The sequence below is a fragment of the Barbatula barbatula genome, assembly GCF_947034865.1.
Source record: "Barbatula barbatula genome assembly, chromosome: 22".
Taxonomy (NCBI): Eukaryota; Metazoa; Chordata; class Actinopteri; order Cypriniformes; family Nemacheilidae; genus Barbatula; species Barbatula barbatula.
In genome coordinates, this window is record NC_136785.1 from 6,421,893 (window position 1) to 6,438,481 (window position 16,589).

The 16,589-nt window shown below is 40.0% G+C and overlaps 1 protein-coding gene and 1 long non-coding RNA gene across 5 annotated transcripts in view; one reads left to right on the top strand and one right to left on the bottom strand.

The window, feature by feature from the left end:
* LOC306911493 lies at positions 1-7,370 on the top strand. The gene is made up of 3 exons (XR_013788264.1): positions 1-131; positions 4,953-5,067; positions 5,443-7,370. It is a non-coding gene; the product is annotated as an uncharacterized lncRNA (long non-coding RNA).
* Positions 7,187-16,589, bottom strand: part of LOC306911489 (dynein axonemal intermediate chain 1-like) — an 18,824-nt gene continuing 9,421 nt past the window's right edge. For 2 of the 4 annotated variants that reach the window (XM_079486888.1, XM_079486887.1), the window contains 4 exons: positions 16,220-16,368; positions 15,322-15,421; positions 12,032-12,214; positions 7,187-7,667 (listed from right to left, as the gene is read on the bottom strand). In XM_079486888.1, coding sequence (XP_079343014.1) covers positions 7,566-7,667; positions 12,032-12,214; positions 15,322-15,421; positions 16,220-16,368 — 534 coding nt within the window. In that variant the 3' untranslated portion in view covers positions 7,187-7,565. The remainder of the gene's footprint in view (positions 7,668-12,031; positions 12,215-15,321; positions 15,422-16,219; positions 16,369-16,589) is intronic. The other 2 variants (XM_079486885.1, XM_079486886.1) reach the window with 1 other exon arrangement.

Consider the following 16,589-nt stretch of genomic DNA (forward strand, 5'->3'; position numbering starts at 1 on the left):
GGTGCTTGCAGGGAATCACTCGTAGAGGAGCGCGACCTCATCCACTGCCGTCTCGCACTCATGGAGCGATCGATCCAGACCAGCGCTGTGGTTGCCTCTCCGAACTGCCCCATCCACATCGCAGTTGTTGGGTAAGTGTTTATTTCAATCATCACGCAGTGAGTGTTTAAGGTGAACAGGGGACGTTTGGCATGCTGCATTATTTTGACCTTCTCTTGGTGATTCAATATGTTTTGCGTATGGTTTCGCATCGTTTGCATTCCAGCCTACCAGGGAGCGTTTTGAACACAAGGCTGGTCTCTTTACAAAACAAATGATTCAGACCGCACAGTCACTGTCACGTCATAAACAGGTGCTGCGCCTGTTTGTATTTTATACACAACTACCCAAATCCTCCCCGTCCGGCTCCCGCAGGGTAAACATCAGCTCCAGCTTTGCGCGGACAGGTAATCGCTTTACATTACATTTTTGTTTCTAACGCAAAGTATTATTCCAAAGACGTGTTACGAAAGTTCTGTTATGTGCCTACAGATGCGCTCTTTCATTCGCACCTATGCGTTATTGCGCTTTCGTAATTGTTGGTCTGTGCGCACGCGTGCAAAAGCGTCCGCACACATGTACGTCTATGATCTGTATCACTGTTGTATAGTTGAAACGACTTGATGATTCAGCTGTGGTTAAGCGAGTCTTCATTGAACACAGATCCTCAGATTTACAGACTGAAACTCCCTTCTGTACGCAGAGCGAGGTTAATAAATCTTCCCAGACTAAAAGAGATCCGAAAGAGTGCTGCTGGAGGACCTGACTTTTATCACCATCATCCTTCTGCATCCAAACAAAACGTGTTTGGAGAGAATGTTGGTCACAACAATATTAATACGTGACATTTGAATCCAAACAGGATTGTATAGTCAGCGACGCTACATTAAATATGTCAAGCTTTGACCTTTTATTCAAATCTGCTCTGTTTCTAAATGTCAGCGCTTCGTTACCGACTGTAATAGTATTTCTTATGATCCTGTTGGAGCTTTCCGGCCGGTCGTCCCTTGACCGGCTGTAGGTTAGATCTTAATGGCTGCCAGTTTCAGGGAAGTGTCTCCAAAGTCCAGTCATCGAACGCACGTACTGCCCACCATTCCCAGATCTATTTAGATGTTTACGTTTTATGAGAGGAGAAGACATAAAGCAAGACAAGCACAGTCTGACTGACTCACAGAAAATCAACTCGGATGGATGGGTAACCAGTCATGCATTGAGAACAGAATGAGCTCTGTGCCAAGCTGACTCTCTCTGGTTAACTGCGATGCCAGCCAACTACAAGGTTAAATCCCGGTAGACAGGACACTGTGATGGAAGGACGTTGAATGTTCTGGAATGGTGTTGGCGCAGGTGCTGCCAGGTTTGTAGCAGTTGGGGTTGTTTGTTCGTATATTAAACCGAGTTGTTCATGAATTCATTATGTTTTCTTGTAGAGTTTTCCTCTCTGCGTGACAGTCCGGCACCAGCTGTTAACCATCATTGTGCAGACCGATGCATCTCAATCATTTATACAAAAAGGAGTCTATAGAGCTGTTTATAGACCACTATTTAAGATGTAAACACTGGTCCAGAATGACCTCCAGTTTCATGTTTTTGATTTAGATTTAAATCTCACATATATAATTAAATCGTTAAGACATTTTTTACGTTTTAATTTGGTTATAAATGTTCTGTTGGTTGTATTTTGTTTAAACGTTTGTGTGGTGTTAAAAAACTGAAACAGGAAGATGTTCTGGACTTACATCTTTCAAAGTGGTCTATAGTCCTAAAAGGTGGAAAGAATAGTTGGTTTTGTTTTGGGTACCACAAAGTTTACGGTTGACCTTAATTGAAGTAACTTTCATATTTTGTTTGATAAAAACGTTATGAGCTTTATGATAGAGACAAAGCATAGTTTTTATGAAGCAACTTTAAAATAGACACTGAAAAGTGTGACTTTGTAATAAACATTATAAAGCATAACATTTCTCATTTTAACCACAGACCTTTCTCTAAACAATTAAAAAACACTATTTTAAAACTCCATTCTATTAATCTTTCCAGACCAACCTACAGTACAAATTGACATCATGAAAGAACAGATCTATTTCTCTATTAGCAGGCAGTATTCCATTCCTTTGGGCGGATGCCGAGAATTTTGGGTCACAGTAAGTCACGTTGCCCTCCATCAGTAAACTACCGGTCAATAAAATGAAGGACTCTAAGCAGTAAAATCAAGGATACTCATAAATGATGATTACTGTATTTAGATGAAATGAGACAAAAACCAAGCAAATATATGTTCCTAGTAGCATGTGATGTTGAATGGTCAAAACGACTATAAAAACTAGCAATCCCCCTTTGAACAAGCTACTCTTACTAAACGTGACCTCTAATTCCAACAGTGCGGGTTTTATTTTCACCAAAAATGATTAGAAACAGCTCTTGAATTTACAATAGACGTCAAGCCCCTTCCTCTTAGGCTTTACTGGAAGCTATAATAACTATCAAGGGGAAACACGCATTACGCTCTCACAAGGTGAAAAATACTGACGTGTATATTTTACACCAAAGCTTCACTGTATGCAACAATAAAAACAGGGACCACAGAGGAAGAAGCCGCTTGAATAGCGATTAATTCGTTGGATGAAATGGAACAGAACTGGAATGTCATTGTAATGCAAGGCATTATTATGAAGTCCTGATTTTCAGCCCCAAGCTTGTCTGTGCTTTTCCATCTGGCTCTGGAGAGCTGCCATTCTGGGTAGCAATCTGCGTGCGTACAGTATCTGTATGTTAGAGTGTGTGTATGTGTTTTACCCACAGACATGAGCTTATTCTGCAGCCTGACACTGTGAATCGCCTGCATTTTGAGATATTTCGTCTCGTCTTGCAGGAGATTATTTTGAACCATAGATTCACAACCTAAATACAGCACCAGAACATCGTTTTCCTTTTTTTGCACCATTCATTTATTCCGTCAAGGTGGATAGACACCCTCCTAGAATTGCAACCAGAATCACCCCTTCCCATAGTGCATTGCACGAATCCTATTGCAAACTCATGCAAATGTTCATGTTTTATTTCCAGAATCCCACACAGGGACCGGCCACATATTTCCATGTTTTTATTTGGAACGTAAGTTTCCCGCTCTATTTGTTTTTATTTGACCAAACAAACTCCTAGAAGAGAATGATGAAGGAGGTTGGGAAAATAGGTTGTTGAGTTTCATATTCAGTAGCTTAAGGCAACTTTAGGTATATTAATAAATGAGACAGTCGCTCCAGCCAGGAGACCCTCAGGAGGTTTTCAGTTATTGTGGAAGCCACCCACCACTTACAGAGTGAAATGTGTTCAGAATATCACACCGGCAGCAGACACACATCCGCTCAGATGACACCCAGAATAGACAGCATCTATTCACTCAAAGTGTCTCTGAATGTGCTCACTGCCTGTTGAGGAGGATTTTTGAAACGAATATATTGTGTATGGCTGACAAGCACTTTTGTAAAACGACTCGGATTTTCATGCAACCCTCTTTTATGGGGCACGTGTAATTACATCCTTTCCTTTCTCTTCTCCGATGAACGAGACCTCTGGCTTTCCACCAATATTTCCATACAGTCAAGCAAAGAGCCCTTGTGGCATTGCGAACGCACAAAGCCATCCGATGCAGCAGCACAGGGTCAGAGGACAGGCAGGTGATTCATGGACACGACAAAATGAATCTCAGATGACCCGGGCGAAGCTAAAACTCCCTTTATTGACCGTTTAAAGTTGTTTTTGGCACTGCGGGGAGGTCAGCGGGTCTTGGATTTCAGGGGTAGTGTCTCTCGCTTCTCTTAGATTTGTTTTTCAGGGGAAACTAATACAGTAAGTGTAAATTGCACTTGCTTCCACCCTCAATGTGGGGTTGAACTCAAGCTAGTAGCAAACGGGCCTTGTGGAAGAGTGCCTTAATCTTTCCGATGTCTCCTTTTAGACACACTTTCATTTAGGATGAATCCACTGGCGCATGGAGGATGAGCTGTGCGAGTCTTGCCGTGTGTGTGTTTTGTCCACATTGTGGGGACCAGCTCACATCGAAAAAGTGACTAAGGCCTAATAGTAAATAAAAGTGTTAACATCTTACTTAAAGTCTTAAAATTAATTACGTTTTGTGTTAGGGTAATATAATAGAATAAATAAAAAACAATGAAAAAGATTTATTTGTGTTTTTGGATGTTGGCTTTAAAAAATGAGTAAAATTGTCCATAATTCTTCCATAATTACGAGGTTTGCATACATACTAGACAGGGGTTGTGCTTTTAAAATAGGAAACACCATAGATGTTTAAATCCGTCTGTATGATGAATATCACAAACATATCTTTATGAGCAATATACCTTTCAGCACTTTGAGGTCTATATTGGGGCTTGTCCCTGCTCACCGACTACTTCCATTGTGTGCATAAACATCTCCTTTAAATTATAAGATTTTAGAACAACTTGAGTGTGTGTAAACAATGACTGAATTTTCATCTTTTGGTGAACCACAACATTGACTGCTACCATGCTCTAGTTTAATACTTGACTTTCCAGAATGCATTGAGAGCCAAAGGATGGAATTATTCATGTACATGCAAGTGTATGAGTGTAAATGTAGTTGTGGAGGAGGAGACCCTCTTCAGAGTTACTCGCTGCACAGTGTTCATTTCTGTGCCCCTCTCTTCATGGCTGAACTGTGGAGGAGGGGGTCTGCTTGGGCTTCCCACTACGATCTATGAGCCGTGCAGCAGTGAAATCATTTACAGCAGAGGTTTCACGCTCAACGCATGCTCTCCTTTGGTTCCTGAAGTGACTCGAATGTCATTTTATACATTTCCCGAGCAGCGTATACCGTCTAAGCATACGCTGTGTGTTTAAATAAAAATGTTAGATTCATTTTGTATTCAGAGTTTCAGAGAGACTCTTACCAGGCAGAGGCTTGGGAAGGCTTCATTGAGCACACAAGGAGAGGAATGAAACTGACAACATCGGTGTGTGCCACACTGTAGCGCCCGTTCAAAATGTAATAAAAACACTGAAATGCATTTGTTATGCACCAAAACATATAAATTGAGAGTCTATTCAAGTTATCAAAAACATATGAGCACATTTCAGCTATACCATTTGGATGACTCCTTATGTTTCTTTATATTAAAACTTGAGGAGAGATTAAATGCTATTTATTTCTGTAGATTTGTGAAATAATAAAGAGGAAAATACAGGCAAAGCGGGACACCTCCTCATTGCCATTGTTTAGATTACGACCATGAGCTTAATGATGTTTATCGTAATAATAGATGAATATTCACACAGTGATGGAGCCAATTGTCTCACTTTTTCTGTGTTTACCCTGAAGTTTTGTTTTACCCCATTTAAATGATCTCATTCTCTCTTTCAGACCCAAAAGAAGATTTTCCACAGTAGGAAGAGACAAGTTTACAGCTTTGCAGAGCCCTTTGAGAAAAACAAATCTGAGCGTGAACTCGACAAAAACTAAACAGTAAATCCATCCAGTGAATGACGACTGCGTTTTACATTCATTTCAAATAACAGCTCAATACTTCCAAGCTGACATCACTCCTGATATGTGACAGACAGTCTTCCTCTTAAGTTCAACAAACGGTTTGTCCTTCATGTGAGAAGATAAGAGATGTGAAAAGTAGGACACACATCTTCACAAGGGATCAAAAGATCAGGAAGATCCCCAGAGGCAGAGGAACAGAGGGGGCGGCGAATGACAGTGTGACAGTGATATCAACAAGCAGGCTTTGAAGTACACAGCGTTACGTGTGGCTTCAATCACAGGTCACAGATCAGAATCGTGTCTTCTGCTGGAGCTCCGGAGCTGACGGTTGATCCAAAGGAGACCTTTACTGTGTCAGCTATGCAGGAATGTGACTGTGAAGACTCGGTGTCCACTACGGGACTCTCCACCGCCGCAGTAGTGGCTATAGTGTGTAACGTCTTGGTAGCTCTGCTTATACTGGCTCTTATATTGATTCTTTGCAAAGCTTGCAAGGTTCCCTCCAGCCAGGAGAGAGTACCAGTACTGACTCTAGAAAGTGCACATCAGAGAAATGAGCAAAAGTACTTGTTGACAACCTGAGGGGATTCAGGTAGGGAATGTGAGAGGGGTTCTATAGTAAAGCAGTTCAAAATACTTCTAGACTGTGGATGTTGCATGGGATGGAGCTGCCAAAGATGTGATTGTGTGACCCAATGGTTCCCAGGTTTGGTTTGTTAGTTAAAGGGATAGCTCACCCCAGAATGAGTTCTTCATCGTTTTCTCACCCTCTCGTCATTTCAAACCTGTATGACTTTCTTTCTTCTGCAGAACACACAATACATTTTGAATAATGTTGTTAAACAACATTGGAGCCCATTGACATCCATTGTGGACACATTCCTCAGAATTCCTTTTTTTTGTTTCACATATTGTGGCTGTTCTTCTTATCTAAAACCTTGTATGTTCAAAATCACTGTTTTTCAGGAAATGGAAAGAACACTGTGCTTTATAAATAATGAAATACTGTGTAGTCAAAGTTGACAAGCACGTTGTAATTTGATATTTGCAAAACCCAGTGACAAACGTAAAGGGACCTCATAATATTGATGTATGGCAAAAAAATGTTATCACAAAATATGGAGATACGGGGTTTAAGAAGGACATTAGCGATATATATCGGTTTGATATTACATTACGGATATTTTTCGGAGTAATTGCTGATGGATAATAACTAGCATCACGTTCCAAAAACTGCCCCTTTGACAGCCATCGAAGAGTTGCTATCCTAAAACATTTACGATCAGACGTAGCTTCTCACGAACACATGCGCTTTGTTAAAGACTTTTAGTTAAGGAAAAGCCTGAGTAATGGAGGCAACATTCAAATCTACTCGAGAAGGAGAAGTGGGCTGGCTGAGTGTGGGCTGCTGGGAGTGTGTATGTGTCTCTTATACAGCAGCATCGCGGGGCCTGGAGTGTTTTATGTAAAGAGAAAGAGGCTCTCAATGGCCTCTTTAGCGTAATTCTGTAGTGTCTAACAAAGCATTAGTGAAATCCCACACCGGTACACCTGCAGCAAACCTGCTAGCTTTAGGTGCTATGCTAATGAGGATGTGCAAACAAATAAAAGCAAAAGTGTGAGAATTACATTTTAATAAGAGCTGAAGTGCTGCTTTGTGTTGGAAAAAGGCATCGTCGTGGTTTCTAATTGTTTATGCAAAGAGCCTGGGGATTGCTGAACTAATAACATATCTAGTATCTTTAACTTGGAAGAGAGGAAATCAACTAATAGATGTGTTTAATAAAAGCATAGAACTATCTATACAATGACTTTGTCTTTTTTAAATTATTCTGTGAAATATTTACTTCATTATCGTCATTTTTCAAAACTTTTACTTCATCAGTATGTTAACATGCATTTTGAATGTTAGACAACAGGTACGTAATAATAATATTTCATGTTATTCAGAAAGATATATGTATAAATGTGTCTGTTCATTTGTATATTTCTCAATCTCATGCCTGATTGCTCCCAGACTCCCTCAGCAAACTCAACAGCTTCTCCATCTTGGGGATCTCCACCTCTGCGCCCTTCGGTGACTCCAGGCCCTTCTTCTCCTGGGGATGCGAAGAGAGAAATAAAGAGGAAGTGATGAGTCTGACTGAGATGAAAACACTGACCCGAGGTGCCATTAGCAATCCCCAACACTTCTGGGTGTGAGGGAGGAAATAAAGAGCGGCGTTACCTAAGCGTTATTTCCTCAGTATGTGCTGTGACGGAACAAACCGACATGACATTTGTCAGAGATGATTACAGTGACACATCGTTTCCTCTGGGGAGACGCGTCGACAGTGGGCTGGACTGCTTATCAAACATCGCTATGGCTACTGTCTGTACCGTCACGGCAAGGAACTGAACGGGACCCGGATGAGCAGATGATAGCAAATCATTAGATGAAATTCTAGACAAAAACATTAGGCTCGAAATCACTATATGCGTAGCGGAATGCTAATGTTCTCAGAATGTTTAAAGAAGAGAGAACTCAAGGTTAAAGCTATTCATAGACTCCATCTAAGAGAAAGAGAGAGAGTCATTAGGGGAAATAATTTGGGAGAGGATGTCAATCAAAGAGACTTGAACACATCTCAGAGCTACCGTGAGGACACTTCTGATGGGCAGTTATTGCATTTACATGTATGCATTTGGCAGATGCTTTTATCCAAAGCGAGAGCATTCAGGCAATACATTTTATCATCAGTATGTGCGTTCCCTGGGAATCAAGTCCACAACCTTTTGGGCGGCTACAGCAATGCTTTGGATCCACAGGCTTGTGCCATTGTTAGTGACGTTAGATTTCCTTTTTTCAATAGCAAACTATCTTACGAGGATGGAGTGGCAAATGTTTCACATTTAAGTCCAGACAAAATCACTTTCTCTTCACACCGGTAGGACACATGCTACAACAAAACTGTGACTACAGGACAATATATGGCAACACGTTATTTTGCACTTTAGAAATTCTTCTAAATATACAGCAAGTATTTTGCAAATTCTTGTCAACTACAGGTCATTAGTGTATTTGCAGACTTTGCTTAAAGGAACAGTTCACTCAAAAATAAAAATGCTGTCTTCATTTACTCGCCCTCGAGTTGTTACAAAGCTATCTAAATGTCTTTGTTCTGCTGAACCCTGAGAAAGATATTTGGAAGAATGCTTGTAACCAAACAGTTCTTGGCCACCATTGACTACCATAGACCTAGTAGGAAAAATTGACTTATGAATGTCTTTGTTCAGTTGAACACAAAATTAGATATTTTGAAAAATGTAGTTAAGAAAACAGTTTTTGGGCACTTTTGACTACCATTGTCATTTTCCCCACTATGGTAGTCAATGGTGCCAAGAACAACACCGGTCCTAAAGCACTTCCTGTCATACACTGTAGTTTTGAAAAATACATTACATTACCCTAAATCTTAAAGATTTTCTTCTAAAGTTTGTGTACTGTAGTATAAAAAAATGAAACAGGAAATGCTCTGGGTCTTGTTTACATCTTTCAAAATCATCTACAGTATACCAATTTAGTTTGTTTAAATAGATGTACATATGTGTTAGCCAGAGTTGCAGAGCTGCAAATCAAATTTCTAAATATAAACACTGTGGTAATTTAGTGACTAAATATCTAGACCTTCAATGTTTGTGATGCTGAAGATGTGCAGAAGTGTATGTTTTTAATGAATGTGACTGGTGCTGGTTGTGAATCAGCAGAGAGATGTTATGTAAGAGAAAAAGAGTTCACTGCTATTAAGTGGTTCCCTTGCTAAGAGACCTCCTAATGTTTCAGACAAGCTTATAATTGCGGTCAGCGTTGCGCTGGCAATTAAAGTTTATTTACTGACCCTGTTATTTAAAACAGGAGAGTTTGCAGAATAGCTGCCGAGAAACACTATTGCTGTACACAGCAGACTAGAAAATAAATCTAAGGGTAGGCAGCTGAGACGGCAAACTGCGATGTCAGGAACAAATACTGACTCGACTCTTCAAACAATGATCTTAATATCTAAAGTAGATATTTGTGTACAGCTATTATAGATGAGCCCATTAAGAAAAGAAAAAACAAATGGTGATCTCTTGAACGTCTCGATTGTTTTCCAAAAAAGCCATAAGAATAAATGACGCTCATAAATAAAAAATTTAATTTCTCAGATTTGATATGAGATGAGGATCCTAGTAACTATAACGTCTTAAAAAAGATGTCTCAAGATTTGCATTTCTTCACTTAAGTCTTTCAGCTCCCACATATAGCTGTATAGCAAATATAAAGAGATTTTATTTCAGGACAATGACCTGAGACAAGGCTGATACTGTAATAAAATAAAACGTATATATATCCTGAGTCTCACGCAGTATGAGATTCCAACCTCTTGAGCAGAAACATTTCCTCTGGGCTGTGATTGATGAATCACAGCCAAGTCACTGAGATACAGTATGTTCTATAAGGCAGCATTCAGGGGGGTTGTGGGAGGTGAGATGTGTGGGCTTAAACTCAAGTGGTTGAGTTACCTGAACATCTATCCCATTCTATTGAGTTTGTACCCTGCTGTCTTCATTCACCATCACAGCCCTACGGGTCTCGCTGGCATTGGATTTCTTTAACATAGAGCACACATGTAGTCGGGTGTGCATACATGTCTGGCCAGCATTGACACAAACCCAAATCTTAACACAGCTGGAAACCTGAAAGGTCAAGCGCTTAATCTAATGAATCGATATCATCACAGTTTTTCATATCAAAACACTTTTAACCAACCGGTGGCTGACTTCCTGTTGTCTAAAGGAGCATCTCGACATCAAAAACACTCGACTGAATCAGCCTCTTGAAACACATAACAGAGTCTCCGTTTTAAATTCACTAGGCCACCCGTATACAACCAGACAGTGGATCACAGAGAACACGCTCTTTCTGAACTAACAATGTTTAGCTTCTGAAAAGCTGGAGTTGAATGACTAGAGGTGAAAGACGCAAATAAACGTGTGCAGCATCGATGACCTCCATTAGTCTTATTAAGACGCACACAGCACTCTCTCTCTAGCTAGCCATGGCTCAATAATACAGCTTCTTTCTAAACAAATGTATTAGCGGACACGGCAATCTCAACCTGTGACACTGTATATCATTAGAATAAACAGTTTGAGTCAATCAAATATAATGACTATCACTGACAATACACATCCGCACAATGCTCCCATCGACTGAGATCTCCGCACAACAAAATGAAACATTTCACAAGCTGTGCCGTGACAGACAGCAGCTTGTCAGAGAGGACAGATTTTAATTACGTGCCGGCAGTGTTATTTAGTTTTCTCACTGTAAGATAAGGACATACCAAATTATCGATGAGGGTTCATTTTACTTGACGGATGGAAGAGTATTATTGTTATGAATAACACAAGAGACGGGATTCGAAAGCCGAATTCTTTTACACAGGGGTGCCATTAACGTAATGCATGACGGATATGGATATCTGTACGGATGTACAGAGATGTACAATCATTTCTTTGATTTCCTTAAGATTTTGGATGGTTAGTTTTACCCAAAAACAAATTTACTCATCTTCATGTCATTCAAACCTGTATACATTTTTACTTCTTCTGCAGGACACAAAAGATGTTTTGAAGAACGTCGGTGACCATACAACACTGGTCCCCATTGACTTCAATTGTATGGACACAAAACCTTTCTCAGAATATTTTCTTTTGTGTTCCACAGAAGAGAGAATCATATACAGCTTTTAAAGGACATGAGGGTGAATAAATGATGACAGAATTTTTCTTTTTATGTGAACTCTCCCTCCAAAAACTATTATTTGATGTCATTCTGCATTTTATTGATCACGTGGCATCTACGGCTAAGGTGATTGGCTCAGACGGAAACAGAAGTGAGTGGCATGGTTGGCACGTACCTCTGGAGGTCATGGGGCATGCAAACAACCGTCATCGAGATAAAAGGAAATAGATTGGTTTGATAAACCACCTTGCTCTGAACAAAACATCACATATACTCGATCATGTCATTTCTTCTCGCCATCAACTCCATCAGACTCTTTCGACTTGATTGATGTCTCGAATCACTACAGGTTAATGCAATGCAAACTAATTATATTTAAATGTACATTATGAGAAGCGGTTCAAGGTGCTATGCTAATGTATTACTGGAACATTCTCATCCCCTTCCACTTAGCTAAAGTGAAACGCTCAACAACGCTCTCATAAATTATGATTTTTCATTCTAACGCAGCGGGTCCTGCTTGTGCCATGAATTCACGTCTGATTGCAAAGATGCAGATACAGCGTTTCATAACATGAAACATGTGGCACGGCCGTGATTGAAACAGCACCGATCGAATGAGGCTCAGCTGCAGGGCAACCATGCGATTTCACGTGATCTTTAGAGGCCTGCACATAACACGGGTGCATCTTTTACCTTAGGCTTCTTGCGGAGGTTGGGAGAGAGCTTCAGGCTGGTGACATAGCCACGGTCGTCGCCCACGATGAGGATTGGGTGGACGGGGTTGAACTCGATGTGTGATAGCTTGGTCGTCTTAGCTACCACTGCTTGCTGACAGAGAGCCTCAAATTTGTTGATACTGAGGTCAAACACGTGAACCTGAAAGATGGAAAAACAGAACGTGCGACTGTCATTAATGCTGTGTTTTCATGTTTTTAGTGAGAATGAGGCATTAGCACCTCTGTAATGTATTCCTTTTGCTTTGGCTGCAAAATATATGTCAGTTTGTTTGGGTTTGAGTTTGCAGCTATGGTTTAATATATTCATGTGTATGAGCGGATGTGTTTGTGGAGGTGTTAAAAAAATTCAGACCATCTGCTGTGGAGGACCATATTATCTGTGTACTGTCGGGATCTGTTTTTATGTGTATTCAAGTGTGTGTGTGTGTGTGTGTAAGCCTAATGTCTAATAATCCAAATCCAAGTTTCTTAAAGAGATGCTCAAAGATCACCCAAAAATGTAATTCTCATTTATTCGCCCTCTTTCTTCTGCGGAATACAAAAAAAGATATTTTGAGGAATGTCGCTGTGGTTTTATCTCCATACAGTGAAAGTCAATGGGAGTCAATGTTTTTTGTCTACCAGCATTCTTTAAAATATTTAAATCCATAGTTTGGAATGACACAAGGGTGAGTAAATGGTGAAAGATTTTTTGACTATCACTTTAAGAGGCGTGTAGGCTGTTTTGATAGAGCCAAAGTATGTGGATGACACTATTTCATGCCCTGCTACATTCGGCAGGAAAATCCAAATTATATAGAAGGGAGTGAGCGAGAGATCGGCGATTATAATTTCCATCATCCTCAATGTCATTCATGCATCACGCTGCCCACCTAAGCGTGGTCCCTGCTGTGGCAGATAAATGAGAGACAAGGAAAGGCAAATGGATGAAGGCTTGGATACTCATTTGTAAATATTTGTCAAGCAGCACGGCTCATAATTAGTCAGCGGGTGTGAATGTATCTTAACAGACCGATGATATTCTGGGCAGCTGACGCAGTGATGCGGAGGACACGTACCACGAGTAATGATGCCATCTGTAACTACAGGAGTAACACTCCATATAACACAACATTTCTGTAGCAGAGGGTTCGAAGGATGCGAGTCCTTCTAAAGATGAGTAAATGAGCAGTTCGGTCAGTTTGTTTCTAGGGTCGCGAGAAATGCATTTCTTTTCTCACAATAATGAATAGTGGAGGCAGCCGGCTAACAGCAGAAGCAAAAAACTTGACCGATTCCAATGCTAGTTTATCCATGGAAAGCCCCCCCCCCCCCCCCCTAAAAAATGTGTAGCTGATTCTGTACAATGAATGTGTTCAAGGACTTAAAATAAACCCACAAAATAAAAATTCTCTCCTCATTTATTCACCTTCATGTTGTTCAAATCCTGTATATGATTTTTTTCTGTGGAACGCAACGTGACGCACTGTTTACAATGGAAGTCAATGGGGTCCAGTTATTTTTGGTTACTAATATTCTACAAGATATCTTCATTTGTGCTCTGCAGAAGAAAGTCATACCGGATGGAAATCACACGAGAGGGAATTGTCGTCATTGAGTCATTTTCATTTTTGAGTGAACTGTCCCTTTAAGTTTCAACGCATCGCAACAATCATATGTATGCATTAGGTGTACCAACATCTTTGTTTGAGGAAAAGACAGATTATTATTATTCGCTAAATATTCTTGTCTAATGTATACACAAAATGATGACAATTGATTTTAAACTGATCAGTCAAATAAAACCCAACTAAACCTATTACAAGACTACATTCTCAGCTTGTCCACCAATTGCAGCCATTTTACCAAAGGTTATTACAACAAAGCAGGATAGAAGTTGTTTGTGTTTGTCGGGGGAACCGAGTGAGGCATTTATTGGATCACACTGTAATAAGCTTCCTGTAGAGAGCAGGTGTAATTTATCCCGTCGGAGCCGTGTGTTAGTAAATAACACCACAGCGCAGCACTCTGACCTGATCGACCTGAGAGATTGACAGGTGACGCCTGAAGCATCTTAGACGGGTGTTTGGGACCAGCTGTGTGATTGAGTCTAATTGGTAATGATAGGACACAGAATGGATGTCAAGGCTTATGGCTCACACATGTGTGTCTGTAGTTTACAGGTGCTATAAGCACTGCTGGACTGAGATCTCACAGTCTGGTTGCTAGTGTTTCATTAACAGTCATTATAACACTCACAAGGGGCCGTGTGTGTGTGTCTTTGAATATCCCTGTGAGATTTTCAAACAAGAAAAAACACAGACATTTCATTTAATATATTAATTTTCAACGAGTTTTCAACAAATAAAACTGTTCTAATAAAGAATTTTCAGAATAGCTTCCTAAAATACTCCTTGAAACATGGATGATTTATCCTAAAAAGAACTTAACCATGGCATTATTATAGTAAGTTTATTTTGATGGATTGACTACCATTTGTATAAGCGTAGTTTTACTACAAAAATCACAGTTCAGCTAGGGTTACTGTAGTAGGAGTGCTGCTTTGCCCAAATTGTGCTGTATACAACAGGGCAAACTGTTTAGTACTGTATCCCACAATGCAATGCGCTTGACCTTCTATTTCAAGAGTGACAAATTAACCCAGAGATACGTAATTATGGAGATGATTTTCAACATCTGACTCATTATTTCACTGGACTAGAACAGGCGGTAGGCAGTACACAATAGTGAGCTATTATTTCATCCCTATAGCCTCTGTTTCCTCTCCACCAACAACATTAGTGTATGGTATGTGTTCTGGTCCACTAGGCTGAAGTCATACCATCCAGATGGATCCTGATAGACTCGATATATATTTTCTTTGCCTATTCACCACCTCTTTGCAAAGCACTTACCATGGAAGTATCTAGAAACGTGCTACATGCCTTCAATTAATAAATAATATATTACATTTACATTTACGCATTTGGCAGACGGTTTTATCCAAAGGTATTGCATTGTGCTATACATTTGTAATATATATATAATTCACGACCCTATAAAAATGTTTGCCTTGTAGACTCTGTGTGTAAGGCTTGTATGCTAGTTTAGTCGAATGTTGACAAAATCCACTTTTTGCAGATATAAACAATTCAATAGTCTTTTTCTTTCGGAAGAATAATCTTGTACAGCATTGGTTACTTTACTTAACAATGTAACTGACTAGCAAGTTGCAAACCGTGTGTGTTTCGGAACTGCTTACTGTACCTTTCCATCATTAGTGACAGCGGCAAAGACAGTGGAGGAATATGGAGCCCAGACCACGTCTCCCACTGCAGCATTCAGGTCAAAGGTAAACATGGGTGTCCTGTGAAAGATACAAAATGTTACTTGTAGAGAGGATTTTATTCAGTCGCTGAATTTATAACATACCTGACCACTGTAAAGCATTTGTCCCTGCAATTACTGACATATACGTTTCCTTAATGTAAACAAGCATCTTTGGTGCTACTGTTATTTAACATTCAGGTCTTTTAAAAAAAAGAAGTAATAATGAGATTGCTTTCAAGAAATCTACCTTACAATTACCATAACATTAAGTAGACACTTTTATCAAAAGCGACTTACATTGCATTATCCTATACATTTTACATAGGTATCTGCAATCCCTTGGGGTCGAACCCAAAACCTTGCGTTGTTAACGCAATGCTCTTACCACTGAGCTACAGGAAAGCTGTACCTTAAAGGGCTTTTTTAGTGCCCAGACTGGATTGACCACAAACGTTTTTGTAAACCTTATAAATCTATCAAACCCATGACATTTGGACAGACAGATGTCGTGTGGCAGTCTGGCAGACCTTGGTTAGACCTGTTGCATGCATTCTGCAGCACAAGAGCCCTCTGCTGGCAGTTTTACAAACTACACATACCACAAAACAAGCAGTTAGGATGACACGCAAATTGAAATCATTATAATCCCAATGGTGTCTTTCGCAAAATAGAGAAGTCCTAATAGAACTGTCAAATGAAAACACAGACAAACAAATAGTTTACTATAATTGGAAGAGTAATTTGTGTGGAATGAGATAAGCTGGAAAAGGCTGCTGACTCGCAGTCAATTGAGAATTTACTGTAGATGTAGTGCTGTAGGGAATTTTGCCCGTACGTGATTGTGTGATCCCAGATTTTGACTTTCCAGTCTGAGCTGCAGGAGATAAACACATTGGGATGGAAGTGGTTCCACCTCACAGCGTCAACTGCCATGTTGTGGGCATCGTATGTCTCCAGGAACTGGCTAGAATATGATTTGGAGCACTGTAAAACACACACACACACACACACACACACACACACACACACAGAATTAGTGATACTCTGAATTATTTATCATTGGTACTCTGAGAAAACTTGTGGCATTCTAAGCTAAACAAAATCCATTTTCAAGACATATTTCAAAGAAATGTCTTGTGTTGTTTGTCTAGTTTAGCTCAAGAAGAGTGCTTGATGGATTGTATTCATTTTTCCCCAGGCGGTAT